A 21502-nucleotide genomic window follows, 5' to 3' on the forward strand; every position below is an offset into this window, starting at 1 on the left:
AATTTTTATGTGATTGGGGATCGATTTATCTGGGGGCTATATTTAACTATAGACCGATATGGACCTAGTTAGTCATGGTTGTTAACGGCCATATACTAGCACAATGTACCAAATTTCAACTGACTCGGATGAAATTTGCTCCTCCAAGAGGCTCCAAAACCAAACCTCGGGATCGGTTTATATAGGGGGCTATATATGATTATGGACTGATATGGACCACTTTTGGCATGGTTGTTAAATATCATATACTACCACCACGTACCAAATTTCAATCAGATCGGATGAATTGTGCTTCTCCATAAGGCACCGGAGGTCAAATTTGGGGATCGGTTTATATGGGGGCTATATATAATTATGGACTGATATGAACCAATTCCTGCATGGTTGTTGGATACCATATACTAACATCACGTACCAAATTTCTGCTGAATCAGATGAATTTTGGTCTTCCAAGAGGCTCCGGAGGTCAAATCTGGTGATCGGTTTATATGGGGGCTATATATAATTATGGACCGATGTGGACCAATTTTTGCATGGTCATTAGATACCATATACTAACACCATGTACGAAATTTCAGCCGGATCGGATGAAATTTGCTTCTCTTAGAGGCTCCGCAAGCCAAATCGGGGGATCGGTTTATATGGGGGCTATATATAATTATGGACCGATGTGGACCAATTTTTGCATGGTCATTAGATACCATATACTAACACCAGCCGGATCGGATGAAATTTGCTTCTCTTAGAGGATTCGCAAGCCAAATTTGGGAGTCCGTTTATATGGGGGCTATATGTAAAAGTGGACCGATATGGCCCATTTACAATACCACCCGACCTACATGAATAGCAACTACTTGTGCCAAGTTTCAAGTCGATGGGACGGACGGACATGCTCAGATCGACCCAGAATTTCACCACGACCCAGAATATATACATTTTATGGGGTATAACAAAACAAAACGAATGAAAAAAGAGGAAGAACGCTCAAAATAAACCCAGCCAACTGCACTCAAATCGATGATTTGACGGTGGCAAAGGAAAAGAGATATGTTTGTACGAATTTATTTCGGCATAAGCCGGCTATCATGTAAAACCTTTTTTCGGAAGGTTCAAGTGTGGTTCATTGTTGGGTTTAATGAACTTCCTGAATTTATACTGATAATTGTTTGATAGTTTTGCTGCAAGTAGAAGATGCTGATGAGGAATGTGGTAATTCCGAAACGTGCGTCCATCCAACCATCTTGCAGTCTATAGGGCTTTGCCCAAATAAATTTGACAAACATTCTTTTGCTCTGTTGGTTAAACTACACTTGTAGTTTAGTCAATGCATGGTTTTAAGCTGAAATCCAAAAAAAAACAACAATGATTAAAGAACAAAACCAACAATAACAAAAAAAAAACAAAATTTTATTTCTATAGAAAATTTGGCCAAAATTCTAGTTCTATAGAAAATTTTGTCAAAATTTTTTTTCTATAGAAAATTTTGTCAAAATTTTATTTTTTTAGAAATTTTTGTCAAAATTTTATTTCTATAGAAATTTTGTTAAAATTTTATTTCTGATTATTAATTTTGTTCGGCTTGAGGTCATAGAAACAATCGATTATTGATTTGTTTTAATATTTATTTCCAATATTTCGGTTAGTGCCACTAACCATCTTCTGGGATTTTGTATCTACATAAATTACAAAAATTAAATTACTTTTAATGTTCACAAATCACAATATTATTTTAGATATAATATATTGAAAATAACTAACGTGAGTTCGTGTGATGCTGTTCGTTCTGCAAGCCACCGTACACTAAGCTTCGTTTGTGTCGATGCTTGTTTATGATGTGTCGATACATTCTCGCGCATTCTTCCGTGTCTTTTTTGAAATTCATTCTCTTGTCAGGAGAGAGATCTATTATATTAAGCATCTCAAGAGTGTATCTACGCCTATGATTATTCTCTTGAGCAAGTATCTCGACGTCTGTGAAGTTGGGCTTGTGTCCTGTTGTTGCACAGTGAGCTGCAAGTGCTGTTTTTTTGCTCTACTGATTTGTCTACAGCTTTAAGGTCTGATTTATGCGACGAAAGTCTTGTCTTAAGTTTGGTCATTGTAGTGCCAACATATGCCATTGGGCATATGTTGGACTTGTCTCCATTACATTTTATTTCTATAGAAATTTTGTTAAAATTGGAATGTACTCTTGACGCATTAAACTCATTCCACAGTCAAATACAATTTACAATGGAGTTAGAGAAGGATAACAAGCTACCATATTTAGACTGTAACATACTGAGAGATGATAATTGTTTGAGGCTGAATTGGTATCAAAAACCAACAGCAACTGGACGACTAATAAATTATAATTCAAAACACAATAAAAGTATAATCCATATGACTCAAGAGAATAATCATAGGCGTAGATACACTCTTGAGATGCTTAATATAATAGATCTCTCTCCTGACAAGACAATGAATTTCAAAAAAGACACGGAATTCTTCCGCGAGAATGTATCGACACATCATAAACAAGCATCGACACAAACGAAGCTTAGTGTACGGTGACTTGCAGAACGAACAGCATCACACGAACTCACGTTAGTTATTTTCAATATATTATATCTAAAATAATATTGTGATTTGTGAACATTAAAAGTAATTTAATTTTTGTAATTTATGTAGATACAAAATCCCAGAAGATGGTTAGTGGCACTAACCGAAATATTGGAAATAAATATTAAAACAAATCAATAATCGATTGTTTCTATGACCTCAAGCCGAACAAAATTAATAATCAGAATAAACATAAAATAGGTCAACAACACTCAAAAATATTTTTAAAAAATTTTATTTCTATAGAAAATTTTATCAAAATTTATAATTTATAAATAGAAAATTTTCTATAGAAAATTTTGCCAAATTTTCATTTCTATAGAATATTTTTTCAAAATTTTATTTCTATGGAAAATTTTGTCAAAATTTTATTTCTATAGAAAATTTGTAAAGTATCACTTTTAGGTTAAAGTGGCAGCCCGATTAAGATTCAGGCTCACTTAGACTATTCAGTCCATTGTGATAAGTGTATCACTTAGTTGAAGAGGAATATTTTTCAAAATCTACTAAAAAATAAAGAATTCTACCAATCTAACAAACAGTGAAAAATCTACCATTTTTGGTAGAATTCTACCAACTGTGGCAACCGTATTTAGGACACACAATTTACACAATATTGAGGACGAATTAATTTAATGTAATGAAATTTTAATTAAAAGAAAGTTTCTAATCTTTCTTTCAAAAATTTTTTATTAAATTTATGCGTCCGTCCGTTAAAATCGTATATCTTTGAGCTAAGACAAATTTTCATTAAAGTGAAGAAAAATATTTTTGATTTAAAAAAATCGTCCATAAATTAACTGAACTATTGAATCTTTAGATAAAATCGCTTCAAATATAGACTAAGACTTATTTTGGAGATTTTGTATCTTTAAAGTTTTTTTTTTTTTAATAAGAAAACTCTCTTGACTTTGAAATATCTGTTATAATTTGGATTTTAAACTGACGTAATGCCATTGTTTGTAAACATATTAACAGTTAACATTTTGTAAAAATGATCTAAAATTAACCAAAATTTTTCTTCCTGATTGGTTCAATGTTTTTTCAGTGTAGATTTAAAGCTAGATAAGTCCCTACAAAATGTCTTTAGTTTCAAGAAGCCGCATCTTTGGATCGGAATCAATACCAAAATCCTTAAGTTAAGGTCAAAATCTTTGGATCCAAGTAAACTTTTTTTGAATGTATATAGCCAAAATGTCAGCAGGGCCGAACCTTAAATACCCATCAACATGAATCAAATATAATAGTTTCCTCTACATGCCCCTCCAAGCGGCGGGTTACTTGAAATTATATAGAATTTCAGCTGAATTTTAATTAACATACTACCTCAAGAAGATGGGATCAAATGATATGCTTCGCGATGGTAAAAGAAGTCAAATCGGGTGATAAGTCTATAAGGGGGCTATACGAAAACATTAACCGATAAACACCATTTGCGGTCCTAAAATACCTCTAGGTTAGGTATAGTGGCAGCCCAATATTTCAGGCTCACTTAGACTATTCAGTCCATTGTGATACCACAGTGGTGAACTTCTCTCTTATCACTGAGTGCTGCCCGATTCTATGTTAAGCTCAATGACAAGGGGCCTCATTTTTATAGCCGAGTCCGAACGTCGTTCCACATTGCAGTGAAACCACTTAGAGAAGCTTTGAAACACTCAGAAATGTCACCAGCATTACTGAGGTGGGATAATCTACCGCTGACTTGAAACTTGGTTTGAACCCACGACCCTGTATATACAAGGCGGGCATGCTTACCATTGCACCGCGGTTGGTCCCAAAAAAAAAATACCTCTAGATATAGGTGATAAAAATTGCGGCTTCTAGAAGCCCAAGAAGTCAAATCGAGCGGTCGGTCTATATATAGACCGCCATATATGGTGGCTATGTATATCAAACTCGAACACATAAAAAACGAATCTATGAATTTCGGGCAAATCGAATAAAAATTGAGGTGTCTAAAAGTCCAAGAGATCGATATATGCGAGGCTATACCAAACAATGGACCGAGACTGACCCTATTCGGCACATTTATTTATAAACCTAAAATATGTATTGATTACCAATTTTTGGCAAATCGGATAAAATTTGGGGTGTCTAAACGCCTATAAAATTACGATGTAGATTACAAAGAGGAAATGGATCGACCCAGGAGCGGTACAGGACTAGTCCCAGTTCTGGTCAAAACATATGGAAGGGATTGGTCACTTTAATATGGGTTATTCATAGACGGCATAGGTTAGATTAGGTTAGGTTAGGTGGCAGTCCGATGTATCAGGCTCACTTAGACTATTCAGTCCATTGTGATACCACATTGGTGAACTTCTCTCTTATCACTGAGTGCTGCCCGATTCCATGGTAAGCTCAATGACAAGGGCATAAATTTACACTTTAACATACGTCAAATTAGTAGGATTACCACTGGGACAAACACCCCAAAGCAGGGCCGCCAATAAAATTTCAAACATAATCGTCACTTTTTTCCGAAAAAATCGTCATAATCGTCACTTCCATTTTAAAAATCGTCAAAAAATCTGCAATGTTAATTATAGTAAAACCAAAATAATTTTTTGGTTAAAAACAAAAGTATTTATTTCATATAAAGAACAGAAAATTAACACAACTATGCATTCCAACTACAAAATCATAATGAATTCAGCCTTGTACAAAAATAAAATAAAAAAAACATTGTTATGCAATCCTATGCTATGAAATTCAAAAAATAATATAATTTTTTTTTTAATATATAATTTTACTTCAGTAAGTTTTTTATTTAAAAATAAAAATAAAGATCTTTAACATTTACATATGTGTTGCCCGATTTTCTAAAATTTGACAATTTGCAAAAATTTTATTAAAAATAACATTTTGCAAAATTTTCTTAGAAATACAATTTTGCAAAAATGTTCATAGAAAAACAATTTTGCAAGAATTTACTATAGAAAAAAATTGCCAAAAATGTTCTATAGAAATAAATTTTTGCAAGAATATTATATAGAAATAAAAATTTGCAAAAATTTTCTACAGATATAAAGGCTTGAGAAAATTTTCTATAGAAATAAAATTTTGACCAAATTCTCTATAGAAATAAAATGTTGAAAAATTTTTTTATAGAAATACAATTTTGACAAAATTTTCTATAGAAATACAATTTTGACAAAATTTTCTGTAGAAATACAATTTTGACAAAATTTCCTATAGAAATAAAATTTTGACAAAATTTTCTGTAGAAATAAAATTTTTACAAAATTTTCTATAGTAATAAAATTTTAACAACTTTTTCTGTAGAAATAAAATTTTAACAAAAATTTCTATAGAAATAAAATTTTGACAAAATTTTCTGTAGAAATAAAATTTTGACAAAATTTTCTATTGAAATAAAATTTTGCAGAAATTTTCTATAGAAAAAAAATTTGAATAACTTTTTCTGTAGAAATAAAATTTTAACAAAAATTTCTATAGAAATAAAAATTTGACAAAATTTTCTATAGAAATAAAATGTTGACCAAATTTTCTATATAAATAAAATTTTGCCGAAATTTTCTATAGAAATACAATTTTGACAACTTTTTCTGTATAAATAAAATTTTAACAAAATTTTCTTTAAATTCCATATCAAATTTTTCTTTCGTATAAAACAAAATTTTTGTATATACTAACCATAAAAATTTCATCAACAACTTATTTTTGTAATTTGGTAGATTTTTGATAAAATTTTCTACAAATTTCGGTGGATTATTTATGGCACGAGTGGCAACCGTGATACTAATACTATAGATGTAAAATGAGGTATAGCTCCTACATGTATGAAATCTCTAGCAAAAACTAGAAATTTCTATATTTGACTATTGTCAAATGTATTCTCTCTTTTGCTGGCTCTAAATGTGTAAACGAACTGCTTCTAGTCCAAATTTTTGAACCGAGCTAATATCGTCATTTTTGGGGCAAAAATCGGAAAATCTGCATTTGCTATTTTTTGAGTAAAAAATCGTCAAAATGCCGATACATCGGCAAAATTGGCAGCCCTGCCCCAAAGGGTTGTTATTAAGTCAGCAAAAGAGAGCCGGAGAGAGATTACATTTGACAGTTATCAGATAGAGAAATTTCAAGTTTTTGATGGAGATTTTTTCCCCAGTAAAATCTTGCAAACCATAGCATACGTTGCTGGTTGTTGATAACAACAAAGTACCACAAATGTAAATGTTCCGCAAATATAAATAAACTGGAAGTTAAAAAGCAGTATCTGTTTTTTGTTTTTAATGTTTTAGAAGCTGAAAATTTGAATGTACAAATAGCTACTGGATGCTGTTCGAGTACTTTTCAGCAATTTTAAGCAAAGGGAGTAAAATACAGTCTTACTCTCTTTCTAGCTTTTACTTGATATATTTTACGCGTACGCGAACAGACCTAGTATTGTTTACTTGGCGGCTAAATGTGAGTCGATATATGCGGTGTCTACTGGCAAAACATTGGTCGGCGGCAGTTAAAATCGGCGGCGCAACTGAAACTTTTCAAAGTGGAAACATACTGCACCGATGCCATTACCTGTGATTTAAATAATCAAACGCAACAGCTGAGTGTGATGCCATACCTTCTGCTGTTTTAATGAATACTGGCAACACTCTTAACAATATGCTAAACAGCTGATATCAATTACCTTGTCCCCATAGTTTTTATCACATAGTAATTTAAGAAAATAATAATTAAAAATATTGAATAAAAACAATGTCTTTTCGCAATCTTATACTTATGGGACAATGTGTACCTTGTGTAAAACAAAATGCTTCAAAAATTCGTATACGTCGCATGGAATTGGACAAAAATTTAAATATGGTAAGCAATCTATAATAATAGCCATTACGACAAAAAAAAACAAGAGTTAACAATTTGTTTTGGTTTTTTAGTATTTCAAAAAAGATGAATTTCTTTTTGCCCATGACCCAGAGAAGCTTTGCAAAACGGGTGATGTTGTTCTAATACGCGAATTACCTGAACGTTTAACACGACTGATAACTCATAAAGTGGAAAAGGTGGTTTATCCATTTGGTGACATAACAGATCCCATTACCGGCAAGGCTGTTGTCGTGGGCAAATATCGCGACCAAATCGAGGAAGCCAATCGTATGTTTGGTAAATCGGAGAAGGCTTTCGATTACACTAAAGCACCGCCTCGTGGACGTTTGGAGGGCACAAAAGATTTCACACATGGTGAGACATATATTAAATACCATGAAGATGGCAAAGACCAGCCATTTGCTGTATAAAAATATGCTACTTTAAGTCGTTTCATCGTTGTAAATAAAAATAACTAAAATTAAGACATATTAGCTATTCATCTGGAACTGTTTTGGAAGAGGGCCTGGAGTTCAAATCAGCTCAGGAGTGGAAGTAAGAGGTAAGCTACTTAAATGAAGCCCATTTAATGGACAATAAATTGGGTCATTGCGAATTTTAAATCACTCAATTTGCGTTGTATTGCATTGAAATGCATTATTTTTTGTTATTTATTATTGTCATTATTTTTCTGTTTTTTACTTAATGGATTGGTTGGATTGGTTATGTGCTCCATAAACTCATTCAAGTAGCGTTCTCTTTCCCTGTAAAATTCTTCCGAAGTGAGTCCACGAAACTGTTGTTTTGTCAATGATCTTTGACAGCATGTAATGACGCACTGGGATAATCTTGGTCTTCGCATAAGGGTGATACAGTGGTGTACTACCGAGACATCCCGTCGCAGTTCTGAGGGCAGCGTTCTGGTTCACTGCCTATGGGTGATACCGTCAAAGACAAACCCATGTTAACCCTCTAATGCCCCAATTTTTTTGCGAGCTGATTAAATATTCAATGTTAACGACACAAAAGCAAGAATCAAGATAAAATTATACTGTAAAATTCAGTATATGCTGTAAAGGCTCTTGAACAGGTTCAACTAAGATTTCTTTTAATTTTATTCACTTTTGTTGTCTTAAGGTGTGTTTTACTAAAAGCTTCCTTATTTAATGAAGCCCGCCTAAAGGCGGGATTGGGCATTAGAGGATTAATGTGGCCAGTCCCTTCCATACGTTTTAAGCAGAACTGGGACTGGTCCATACACACCAAGGACAGGTCCTGAATTTAATTTCAGGTTTTCCAAGGGTTATGTTTTTTGACTTATTTGGAGATTTAAAGGCGATCATTTGGGAAATAAGGATAATATCAACCTATATTTATTCAATTCAGATGGTACACTCACAGAAAAGTCTGTAAAACATAACAGTATGTATCTGCTGATATATTTTTGTGATTTTTATTTCAGCAAACAATGCTGCTAAAGCACCAAAATTGTTTGCTTTTTTAGCAGATTTTTATGATGTGTCTACTGACAAATTTCTTTTGGTTAATATATCTAATTTAGATTCGATTCTTCAACATCAATGATGATCGTCCTAGAATTTTGTATACATATATTGTACAGTGGTTGTGGTTGCATATTACTTCCATCCACATTTTCTCCCATATCTTATTGTGTGTAGAACGCAATTCAAATACGAAAAGTTCAGATCAATTTTTTATATGCATTTTCGATTTTCTAATAATAACCCGATTTCGGCAACGGATATTAAATACTTGCATTCGCTTTTTATCATTATAATTAAAGCGCCATTGTTTACTACCTGTGACCACAAAATGACAAACTAAAACATTTATGTTATGTTATGTTGGTAATCATGGCTGTCTGTTCTTCTGATATTCTTATATTAAAACCTATTATCCGTTATATATGCGATCTGCTCGATTCAAATTTGTCTGTCGCATTACAGAGGAGATAAAGCACCGCTGAAAAAGGTTTTAAATTTCTGCCACAAATAGGATAAAACCCATGGCCCTTTGAGTTCTAAACGGGCAATCTAACTCAATATCTTTCACAGATTTTTTCTTCCAATGAATTTTCTATATACTTTGCAGAGGTTATTTCTTTTTTTATAAAACAAAGATCTATTTGAAAAAAGTTTAAGACCTCTTTTGTGTTCATAGAACCAAAACTTAAATAATTTAACGGAAAATTGTTTTCCCTGTGTTTTATACTTTTATTCCGAGAGATATTAATTAAATTAACGTTAATTTCTTTTTTTGTTATGCAATTTTTCCAAATATTCGCCTATAATCTTCTGGGCTCTCTCTTCTGTTATATGTTCAATAAAACTTTCGAGATCCTGATATCTTTCCCTATAAAATTGTTCCACATCTGCTGCACGAAACTGTTGCTTTGTCAGGGACCTGGCAATGGGATGAACTTTATCGAATGTTGACAAAAATTCGTAGCATTTTTCCAATCCTTCTTCTTTTGAATTTACCAATTTGTCAATTAAACCAATGTGTAAAGCTTCATGGCTAGTAAAAAGTTTTCCTTGTGTTAAGGCCATTTCTGCATTTCTCTTCGGTAAAACGTTACAAAATGATGCTCTAACAAATACTGGGACATGTACAGCTAATTGTACTTCATTAAGGCCTATAGTATAATTGGGCAACATTACTCGATAATCACAGCAAGTGGATAACATGCAGCCTCCAGCGGGAGCATGGCCCTAAAAAATGGGGATTGTTAATAATGGTGTGATTTGGAAGGATTTCTAAAATCACATTTATTAGAGCCACTGTAGGGATTGCCGTTGCATATAATGCCAGCCAAGCATCCTGAAGAGCCCTATAATATAGCCTAAAACGTTCAATGTTAGGCCGGTATAATTCTTTAATATCCAGTCCAGCGCAAAATACCGTTTTCAAAGCCTAAAAACCAGAAATGCAAACTAAGTGGAATATACTTGTTGTCATAAAAAAGGATGCAATTACTTACAGAAGTAAATATCATGCCTCTACATTTGTTCTGTTCCAAATTTTTGATGAGTGGTTTTACCATAGTCAACATGTCCATAGTCATTGCATTGACTGGAGGCGTATTTAAATGCAAAACAGCGATTCCCTTATTATCCACATTGACATCAATGATTGACGAAGATGACATACATCGTAAATGCTGTTGTAATGGACGTGTAATGACTTTTTTGGAAAATATGCGTAGACCATGCATCGTAAACTCCTTTATTTAGACTGTTTTTCTTTTCAGTTTCACTTGTTGTTTACTACCACACCATTTCTGACCTTTGATCATTATTATGCGCGAGAGATTGAATGTGTGTATGCTACAACTTGATGTTGGCGATAATCAATCCATATCTTTTATTATTATTATTGTTTCTTCTTAAATGTTATATCCCATATTATTATTTATATATCTGTTCCAGGGCTGTTTCCGCTCAAAAATAAAAGTGAATGTGTACTTTGATGGAAAACATATCAATTGTGCTTCAGCAACAAACTTTCTTAAGAAAAATGGACATTGGTACTATTTTTGTTATGGATCAGTTGTAGTTTTCATTCAATTGCTAAATTCTTATTTAAATTGCTTAAATGGTTTGCCATAAGGCATAATAGCAAACAAATTGGTTGCTGATCGCATTTAAAAGATTCCATGCCCAACAACAAAGAATGGTGATGGGGTATGAAAATAACTTTGCAATTTTGTCTGAAATTGAAAATCAAAAGGGTATTTTAAGTTCAAAAATATAAGTGTCGAATATGGTATGTATCGATGCATTTTTTAGTATAGACCGATCTCCCAATACGGCTTCTTGAGCTCCTAGACACCGCAATTCTCATTAGATGTGCCTGAAATTGGAAATCTAGAGGTAATTTAGGTCCATAAATAGGGGAATATGGTATGTATCGGCTGGTGATTTAGTATAGCCCTCTAGATAGAACGATCTAACGATTTGACTCTTGGGCTTCTGGACACCGCAATTTTTACCCGAATTGCCTGAAATTGGAAATCTAATCTAGATCTTAGCTCCACAAATAGGTGTATTGTGAGTTCCGGTCAATGTTTTGGACCGATCTTCTGATTTGATTTCTTTTATGTTAGGTTCATAAAGAGATCTGTGAAAGCTTGTTTAAGAGTTTCCCCATATACACCGATCTCCCGATTTAACTTCTTGAGGCGCACTGTAATCATCACAAAATGAATTGATTTCTTAGGGCTCTAGACATCGCAATTTTTCTCCTTTTTGTATGAAATTGAAAATCAAAACGGTATTTTAGGTCCAAAAATAGAAGTGTTTAATATGGTATGTATCGATGCATTTTTTGGTATAGACCGATCACCCAATATGGCTTCTTGAGTCCCTAAACACCGCAATTATATTTTAGGTCCGTATATAGGCGTATGGTATGTATCGTCGGTGATTTAGTATAGCCCCCTATATAGAACGATCTCCCGATTTGACTCTTGGGCTTCTAGAAACCGCAATTTTTAAAAATCTAATCTAAAGCTTAGGTCCACAAATAGTAGTATCTATTGGGAGTACCGGTCAATGTTTTGGTATATATATTAGACCATTACGGACCGATCTTGAGCTTTAAGACACCGCTAATTTTCTCCGATTTTCCGGAATTTGAAACTCTAGAGGTACTTTAGGTCCACAAATAGAATTCTTGAATCTAGATATCGGAACTTTAATCCAATTGTTTTGAAATTGGAATTGAGGTATGTTAGTTTCATAAAGAAGTATATGAAAGTTAGTTTATAACGGTAAGAGTTTCCCTATATACACCGGTCTCCCGATTTAACTTCTTGAGGCGAACTGATCACCCAAGTGGACCGAAAGTAGAAGTAAAACTTCCCATTTTTACTTCTCGAGCTCATTCGAGTAATGTGTATAAAAATCGACAGAATTTAGTTTTCAAATCATATGAAATGAGTCATTTCATCAGATTTTCTTGCACGCTTATACGCGATGTCTAAGATTCCTCTAAAACTCAAACAAAAATGAATTTTATGTAGTTCCTTTGAAATTCACTTGGGTAAGTGAACCGATCTTCTTGGGAGAGTGTGTTTAAATAAACCCAACTGGAATTCTATATATTTTTCAAGTAACCCGCTACAATGATTTGGTTCATGGCGGTGTGTATTTAAGATTCGACCCGGCTGTATATACTTGTTAAAGATACAAGAGCCCTGCCAACATTTTTTGAATTTGGCGGCACTTCTGAGAATCCCCACCACGTCGAAAACTGTCGTATACGATATCCAAAACTCCTCGCAAAAGTACCGTCACTATTAAGAAGTTGCATGAGTGCAATTATTAGGTACCTTTTTAGATAAATTTAGAACGACGCCAATAAGAGCCCATTCAAACTACCAGAAAAAGTACATTTTAAGATAGTTGTAAAACAATCATTGTGGTCAAGAAAAACACGATTGTTTTTAGATGTTTATTAATTTGATAAAACATTTATAAATTCTTATAAGTATAACATTTATACGACCATCACATCACATTTAATATAATTTTTTGCATTAATAAAAGAATGATGATGAGTTACAAGTAGAAAGTTATACATGTTGCAGCGTCTATCAGCCAGTGTTTTTATTCTCGATGGAGGCAGCGTCTCTGGAAAAATATCTGAAAAATTATCACTTTATCCATTTGGAAAGTCAAAAACTGTTCACCAATATACCTTTCACAATTTTAAGCGAAATAACTATGTTTTCAGCACTTCATTATCATTTTTATTTAAATAAATTATACGAAGCTAGTTGTGCTTGGTCTTTCACAAAATATAAAATGGCTCTTGTAACAATAGTGATGGCAAAATACTTTCATGCTAATAGTGATGGCAAAATACTATCACAGTTGGCGATTGTTGCAGTGTCACTTACGAGTTTGTGGTAGCGATGAGGATGAAATGGAACTTTGAAATGATTGCAGGGTATGAAGTACATACAAAAATATGACAGAAGTCACCGACTTCTGTTTTTATCATTACTTATTTGCATTTAGTTAGAGCTGTCATCCGGGATAAATCCCTCCCGAATTCACGGGATTTTCGGGACGGGATTAATCCCGAAGACCGGGATATTTTATTTTGAATCCCGAGATTTTTCGGGATCTTGATAAACTAATTAAAATTTTAAAATCCAGAATCCCGAGATTTATAAAAATCGATCCCGAATGACATCCCTTATCGTGGCATCCTTTAAGGCCGGTACCCTGCCAACATTTTTTGAATTTGGGGACTCTTTTGAGAATCCCCACTACATCGAAAACAATCATATACGATATCAAAAACTCGTCGGAAAAGCGCCGTCACTATTGAGAAGTTGTACCACGCCAAGTTACTACAAAAATGTTTCGCATGAGTACAATTATTAGGTGCCTTTATAGATCAATTTAGAACGACGCCAATAAGGGACCCTCCAAACAATCAGAAAAAGTGCATTTTAAGATAGTTGTAAAAGAATCATTGTGGTCGAGTAAAACACGTTTGTTTAGATATTTATTAATTTGATTAAACATTTACAAATTCTTAAAAATATATCATAACACATTACATTTAACATAATTTTTGGCATTAATGATGATGTTGAGTTACAAGTAGCGAGTTACATGCTGCTGCGTCTATCAACCAGTGTTTTTATTCCATGGAGGCAGCGTGTCTGTAAAATATCTGAAAAACAATCACTTTATTCCATTTGGAAAATCACCAAATTGTTCACCAATATACCTTTCACAATTTTAAGCGTATAATCTATGTTTTCAGAACTTTATTTTCGTTTTTATTTAATTAAAATATAACAAGCTGGTTGCGCTTGGCGTTTCACAAAAAAATGGCTTTTTTAACAGTAGGGATGGCAAATTACTTGCATGTACTTTTTGATGTACCTTTTCATGATGGTTGAAGTGACATTTACGAGTCTGTGGTAACGATGAGGTTGAAATGGAACTTTGAAATGCTGGCAGGGTATGCACCTCTAGCGAAATTTTCGGTAGCAAAAATTTATTTAAGTCTACAACAAAAAAACAGGGCTGTGTACACAAATTTTAAACCAGCTAATCGCTTTTAAAAATTGTTAATATATGTTCCAAATATTCCTCAAATAAATTGTTTATTATTTACAGACATTTTAAAACTTTTACGCATACAATGAAATTATCAACGCTTCGTTTTTATCGACGTATGTACGCTTTATTTAGGTTATGTCCTATGAAATGTTTAGTATGACGTATTATAACGTAGTTGTCAAATACTAATCAGCTGATTGATCTATGAAAGAAAAATATAGGATTGTTAAGAAAGTAAACTTTACTGAAGAAATAAACAAAGTTTTCTAAACTTACGCTTTCTCTTAGTGCTTGCTCTCAATTGTAAAATATTTAGATGACTGCAATTTAAATTGGCAATATTTGTTTAGGCCAAAATGGTAAGTTCTAGCTTTAATGAAAGCCATAAAAACAACACCCACTCCGCCCACATTCTACGCAATAAATCTTGTTTACAGAACTACGAAGACGATGATTATCATGTGGACACCTTTCCCAAAGAATATGGATATGGTGCATTCGATCAGGATGGACTCGATTCCACTGGCATGTGTTCGGATTCAGATTCTAAACCTCGCATCCTCTTAATGGGTCTACGGCGTTCCGGCAAAAGCTCCATACAAAAAGTGGTCTTCCATAAAATGTCACCAAATGAAACCCTATTCCTAGAATCGACCAGCAAAATAGTTAAAGATGACATCAATAATTCCAGCTTTGTTCAATTCTCTATTTGGGATTTTCCTGGTCAAATTGATTTCATTGACCCCACCTTTGACTCGGATATGATATTTGGAAATTGTGGTTCGCTAGTTTTTGTGATCGATGCAAAGGATGATTACAACGAAGCATTGACGAAATTCAAAAATACCGTCATAAAGGCATATAAAGTTAATCCTCGGATTAAGTTTGAAGTTTTTATACATAAGGTAAGAATAACATGTTTGCTCTGATAAAATGAATCAAATGGTTTTGATGTGACTAACATATGACCCCATTACACAAGTCCCATGAAACTAGAGCTAGGAAAATATACATGAAAGAGGGATAACTAAAGATTTGTCTTTACATCTTAATACTTATGATATTGTTGTTGATTATAAGCCTCTAAAGATGGACAAAAACAGAGATAGATTTTTTACTCTGTGCCTATAGTACTCTTTGTGCCATACGAATACATACATTCACACCTACTGTGGCTGTAACAATATAAACAAAAATTGTGATAAGCATGTAAATCATTTCACTTTTTTCATGTGAACATTAGCACTTGTGAGGTTGCTTTGGTGTCGCTTATGTTACAGAATAGTGCAATAAATCAAAAAAAGCTCATTCTAAGATAAATTCTACTGTAGACAAAATGTAAGGTGGTCTTTTAAAATTTTAAATTAATTTTAGCGGGCTTTACATTTCGAGATAACTTTGTTTTTCTTGATTTGGCAGGAATATTAGTGAAATTTAGGTCAAATTTTATGTCAGTTATATATATTTATGCTTTGTTTATCAAACGACCAAGAGTGCATTGCCTCGTCTCATATCACCAAAAATTCCACTAATGTTCTTTCGCAACCTGTATTCGCCTCATTGGCTCCACTTGACATCGGACTATTCATTAAACTCAATTACTTTGAAGCACACGAAATGGAATTAGAAAAAAATAAAAAAATAATTTTACAAACAAATTCATCCCATTTTTGCCAAGAGTAGGTAGAACGTTATACAGAGAAAACATATTTAACGAGAAATGATCAACAAAAAAAAATGCGACAAATAATCAAAATAAATCCTCCTCTTCCCCAATAAATATTTTCTTTTCATATTTCAGGTTGATGGCATCAGTGATGATACCAAAATGGAATCGCAGCGTGACATACATCAAAGGGCCTCCGATGATCTAGCCGATGCTGGATTAACACAAATTCATTTAAGTTTTCATTTGACTTCCATATACGACCATTCAATATTTGAAGCATTCTCGAAGGTGGTACAAAAACTAATACCTCAATTACCCACATTGGAAAATTTGCTCAATATCTTTATATCGGTATGTGTGGAAGTAATATATCATACTTCAAATTGTATTAGTAACAAAATGTTCACATTAAACTTTCAGAATTCAGGCATTGAGAAAGCATTTTTATTTGATGTGGTATCAAAAATCTATATAGCTACAGATTGTTCACCGGTGGATATGCAAAGTTATGAATTATGTTGTGATATGATTGATGTTGTCATCGATTTGTCGAGCATTTATAGGTAAGTGAATTAAAAACTGACAATTACCGATTAGAACTCTAAGGCCAATAAAACCAAACCAAAGTTTGATATAGCTCTAAACAATCACCCTTATTCCTGAAGTCGCCCTCGCCGTCGCTTTTCGTCTGTCGCCACTAATTGGTATTCCCTTCGTCGATATATTCTGCTCTGACTTTATTGGGATTGATATTTGTGAATTTTCTATTCGATGATCAGAAATATTGTACATACTCAATAAGGTATCATTCCCAACTACGATAAATATATAATTCGACAAATATGTGAGGTCACCCATTGACTTTTTAAGCTTGAATATAATTAAGCAGCTATTCGTATAAATATTTGTTCGTGGCGAGAGGTGTGGGTCTGTTCGTTAACTTTGCCTTTGGGCCCTATCATTCGGCATAGTGTAGCCCATTGATCGTTTCACCCCTCTCTAACCCTGATTTCTGAAAAAAGTGACAATTTATATCGAAATCATCTCCATTTAACCCGATAAATGATCCTCCAACTTTTTAACTTGTCTATAAAATATGAAATATCGAGACCTACACAACAGATCTCCGTTGATGCGTCAGAGTCGAATTCGGCATCGTACTGCTCTATGATGCTTTTACACTTGCAGCGTTGGGGGCAATTAGTTATTCCTATTTTCCGCTGGTCACCAATGTATACCAGTAGATATATACATTTATTTGTAATTTAAACATTCATTTGAAATTCAGTTTGCATTGAATTTTAATAGAAAAACGCTTCTTCTTTTTTTAGTTCCGAAGAGGATGCTTTCGACAATCAAAGTTCTAGTCTCATCAAACTGAATAATAACACAATTTTATATCTAAGGGAAGTGAACAAGTTCTTGGCATTGGTTTGTATATTACGCGAAGAGAATTTCAATCGTCAAGGTGTGATTGATTACAACTTCTTATGTTTCCGCGATGCCATAAGTGAAGTTTTCGAATTACGCATGAAATCGCAAAAGCTACAAACTGTTGATGAACGGCAAGAATATCTAATGAATGGTGATGATGATTCCGACGATGAGAACATTGATGATGATGAGGAAAATTTAGTTAACAGTCGGACCGGGAAAATAGTTTAATATGATCTACGTAAAAAGTTTCTTTGTTAACTACTCAGTTTTGAATCTATTAGTGCTTGTTCGTTTTTTTTTTTCATACAAAAAAGAAACGAACAATATTTGATTATAGATAAGCTTTCTTCCGGAAAAAAATTGATAGATTCTAACTAAATATTTTTGTCCATTTCGTTTTGTTTTGTTAAATTTTATTTTTTGTGCCTTTTATTGTTAACCAATTATTTTTGCTAGAATTGCTATGTTTATTACCTTCCCAAATACCAGAAAAATATCCTCCTCTTGAAAAGCTTATTTATAATTAATGTATATCCTTTTTTTATTTTGCATATATTATATAATTTATATTTGCCATATTTACTCTATAATGTGTTTATACTACATTTTTTCTTAATCCTTTAAATGACACATATAAATTCCCAAGTATCTCTTTAACACTTTTGTAATTGCATTAAAGACAACTTTTAAAGTTACTACAGAAAGAACAAAAAATATATACATATATGAAATATTTGTTTATTTTTTCATATTTAGCATAATAACAACCAACAACCGAACCGAACGTTTATAGTAAAAATGAAATAGTAATAATAATAATGAAACTCTTACATTGAATAGTTTTGTTATTTACCATTATATGACATTTTATACCGGCTTATTTGATTATAGAAAGCTATTATAAACAGATTATAATTGTATTCTGTCTGGCACATCAGATATAATGATTACAAGTAAAACAATTCTTCATTTGTAATTGAGGGAGTATCCGTAAGTTTATATAGTATATATACATACATAAATAAAAATATATTTTAATAAAAATCAATAAAACAGTTTTATATTATATATTTTATTATAATTGGGGTAAGGTAAAGTATTTAATTATTTTCTTTTTGTCTGTAATAACAGCAAGAAAGCGTTGTTCAAACTGGGCTTGTCATTTCAGTACTTTTTACCTGCTGAAAAAGATATTTATCTTTTGCTAAAACATCAACTTCAGCTGTTTTAACTAAAAATTGTTTGCAATTGCTTAAATGCTGGAAAAATGTAGCGAAAGCATTGGACTGGTTCTGACTTTTTCGATTCTATTTTATGTTCAATAATAAGGCTGCTTTAGCAACATGAGAAATGTTGTTGTTGTTGTAACAGTTTTTAATGTAGTTTCATCCAATGAAACTACATTAAAAACTACCTAAGCATTTTGTTCTATGCTTAGGTAGTTCAATTAGTAGCCAGATCAAGGAACTCTGCGAGACGGGCAGGCTTAGCTGGGCAAGCGAAAAGGTGACGAGTGTCAACATGAGAAATAAATCTATTTGCTGTCTGTATTTATTTTTTATGATTTCTATTAGTCGTTGATTATTTTTAAAAAGAACATTTTCAGCAAGTCTGCTTTTACGAAATTACATATATGACAATATTATAGCAAAAAACAGCTGTAGGTAATGTTACTTGAAAGACGAAGAATCAATTTTTTGCGTGTACTATAAACCCTAGATAAATCTGCTAAATATACGAAATCTTCTTTTTTACCAGAACAAATTACTCGAGTTTTGAAAAAGGTTTTTGTTGTATGCCAAAAAAACGGGATTTCGTCTGTAATTGATCCAACACATGGCAAATAAACTTTCGTCCAAAATAAATTAATTAAATTAAAATAATTACATTTAAATACAACTAATTTTCACTAAAAAAATTATGAACATTATTTATATTCATAATTAGTTATGGTTATAAAAATTATAAATAAATAAACAAATGTTCACCTATAACTCGATCGATTATCGACCAATGTCGGTTTTCTTAAATATTTTCTTATAATGAACCGCACTATTCGAAGTTTCCTAATAAGTAATTTTCTAATTGAGCAAATCAAAAATAAACTTCTGACCGGCCTCTTTGTAAGCTTTGTGCTTCACTGTAAACCGAAAGCATACCTGGGTTATAAATCAGCTGTTTTATTCCAATTGAATGGAACAGGGTAACTCTGCTTTAACTTTTTTTCTAACGAATTTTGACATTTACCACCATACAAACAACAACAATAACCTAATACTCCACTCTCTTTTTCGTTCGCTCTCAACTTGAACCCATGGAACAATCAAATCATTGTCGTACAAACCATTTACCCCACATCATCGGAAACGGGAAAAAGAAAATTCGTCGTCGTCGTCGGTTTTTTTCAAGTGAAAATTCAATTGAATCAGAAATATACAAAATATCAATTTAATGGTATAGTGGCTACAACGTCTTTTGCATAAATTCTCGGTAACAATCCCATAATATAAAATATCGGATACTCTACCGGAAATTAAAGTAGTTGAAAGTTACCAACAAAACTAAATCGAGATAATTGCAAGAATCGAGAACGAGAAACATGTTCATCGTTATTACCATCAATTGATGAATATCTAAGGCCTGTCCCATGTATGTGTGTAATTTGTGTTGTATTTGCCTGCTGTATATGTGTGCGAAATAAGATAACGATTCTGATAAAAAGAAACCATCCAAGTTATTTTAGTGATGTGATGCTCTGATAAGAATATAAGGAAAAATTTTGTTAAGTAAATTTTATCAAAAAAAGTGAAGTGAGATTGTTAGCTATCGCATTTCATTTGGTTACTTTACCATAGCATTGAATCAGGTTTTAGAGTTTTGGTCACATACCCAAAACTCTTCATCGTTTCATTGCATCAGTGTTGCCAAGTGGGTTTTGAAGCTTCCTCATAAATATTAAAAAAAAAACACTAAAGGAACAAATCTACTTTGGCAAAAGTTGTTAAAAAATTGTGGTAGGAGAAGGCATTTTAAAGAGAAAAGGTGGGTATTAAGTTCGAGTTTAGCCGCTAAAATCGCTAAAGTGAAAACTAAATCAGTAAAAATAAGGCATATAATTATACATATTTGTTGCAAATTTTATTATAACTTGATGGGGAATAGCCCAAAGCAAATTTTCACAAAGTTTGCAGTCCCTAAAGTGGATTAATTAAGAAAGGTAATCGTGAAAAAATTGCGATTTTAGCGGCTAAACTCGAACTTAATACCCACCTAAAGTGTAAAAAAATGAAAATTTGTCGGAAAAGCCTAATATTCGCGATATCGACCCTTGAAAATTGGAGTATAGGTTGTTTGAGTCTTTCTCCTACGCATAGAGTCCAAAGTAGGCTAACGCGAACCCACGAACTCTCCGAGGCCATGTTTATGAAGTTTTTTATATGTATTCTAAATACGTTTATTACTTTTAGGAAGATTATTTGCGATGGGTACTAAATCCAATATACATAATAATGAAAACTTTAGGGGCCCGTAACTCCGGTCTTTACATTTTGTGTGTTCGAAAAGTCTATACGCTCGCCAAAATCTGGGCCAATACTAAAGTAGATTTAAGCCAAAATGAAAAATGTATTCAAACAAATTGTGAGATATTCTTCTTAATTTTTTGTCTTCGGCGCTTTTCAATATAAATCAATTTTCTATTCTCTTCAATTTGCAAAACAAAAGAAAAGTTTTTCCAAAAAAGAAATCGTTTTGATTTTTATACAAAATTTTCGTGTGCGGGGTTTTTCTTTAAAAAAATCAACGTTTTTCACTTTCAGCTATTTAAAAACAATATAATAAATACGCACAATTTTTT

The 21502-nt window shown here is 32.7% G+C and overlaps 4 protein-coding genes and 2 long non-coding RNA genes across 10 annotated transcripts in view; 3 read left to right on the forward strand and 3 right to left on the reverse strand.

Moving 5' to 3' along the window:
* Positions 1-7235: 7235 nt before the first annotated feature.
* Positions 7236-7919, forward strand: mRpS17 (mitochondrial ribosomal protein S17). Its single transcript, XM_075312860.1, has 2 exons — positions 7236-7434; positions 7506-7919. The coding sequence occupies exons 1-2, from the start codon at positions 7327-7329 to the stop codon at positions 7863-7865; spliced, it is 468 nt and encodes a 155-aa protein (XP_075168975.1). The 5' UTR covers positions 7236-7326; the 3' UTR covers positions 7866-7919.
* A 1747-nt stretch (positions 7920-9666) lies between these two features.
* LOC142241121 (enoyl-CoA delta isomerase 1, mitochondrial-like) lies at positions 9667-10945 on the reverse strand. Its single transcript, XM_075312861.1, has 3 exons — positions 10436-10945; positions 10222-10368; positions 9667-10166 (listed from the first exon to the last, which is right to left on the reverse strand). The coding sequence occupies exons 1-3, from the start codon at positions 10667-10669 to the stop codon at positions 9699-9701; spliced, it is 849 nt and encodes a 282-aa protein (XP_075168976.1). The 5' UTR covers positions 10670-10945; the 3' UTR covers positions 9667-9698.
* A 1950-nt stretch (positions 10946-12895) lies between these two features.
* LOC142241123 (uncharacterized) lies at positions 12896-13362 on the reverse strand. The gene is made up of 2 exons (XR_012723492.1): positions 13156-13362; positions 12896-13100 (listed from the first exon to the last, which is right to left on the reverse strand). It is a non-coding gene; the product is annotated as an uncharacterized LOC142241123 (long non-coding RNA).
* Positions 13363-13941: 579 nt separating this feature from the next.
* LOC142241124 (uncharacterized) lies at positions 13942-14442 on the reverse strand. The gene is made up of 2 exons (XR_012723493.1): positions 14203-14442; positions 13942-14145 (listed from the first exon to the last, which is right to left on the reverse strand). It is a non-coding gene; the product is annotated as an uncharacterized LOC142241124 (long non-coding RNA).
* A 284-nt stretch (positions 14443-14726) lies between these two features.
* Positions 14727-17947, forward strand: RagC-D (Ras-related GTP binding C/D). The gene is made up of 5 exons (XM_075312862.1): positions 14727-14899; positions 14978-15445; positions 16342-16560; positions 16630-16772; positions 17541-17947. Exons 1-5 carry the CDS (start codon positions 14897-14899, stop codon positions 17872-17874), a joined length of 1167 nt encoding a protein of 388 aa, XP_075168977.1. The 5' UTR covers positions 14727-14896; the 3' UTR covers positions 17875-17947.
* A 2016-nt stretch (positions 17948-19963) lies between these two features.
* Positions 19964-21502, forward strand: part of LOC142241126 (PDZ domain-containing protein GIPC3-like) — a 167304-nt gene continuing 165765 nt past the window's right edge. Inside the window, exon 1 of one of the 5 annotated variants that reach the window (XM_075312867.1) lies at positions 19964-20100. The gene's annotated coding sequence lies outside the window, so the exon portion shown is untranslated. Of the gene's footprint in view, positions 20300-21502 lie in introns of all 5 variants that reach the window. The other 4 variants (XM_075312871.1, XM_075312865.1, XM_075312864.1 and 1 more) reach the window with 4 other exon arrangements.

This window comes from Haematobia irritans, chromosome 5 (genome assembly GCF_050003625.1).
Source record: "Haematobia irritans isolate KBUSLIRL chromosome 5, ASM5000362v1, whole genome shotgun sequence".
Lineage (NCBI taxonomy): Eukaryota > Metazoa > Arthropoda > Insecta > Diptera > Muscidae > Haematobia > Haematobia irritans.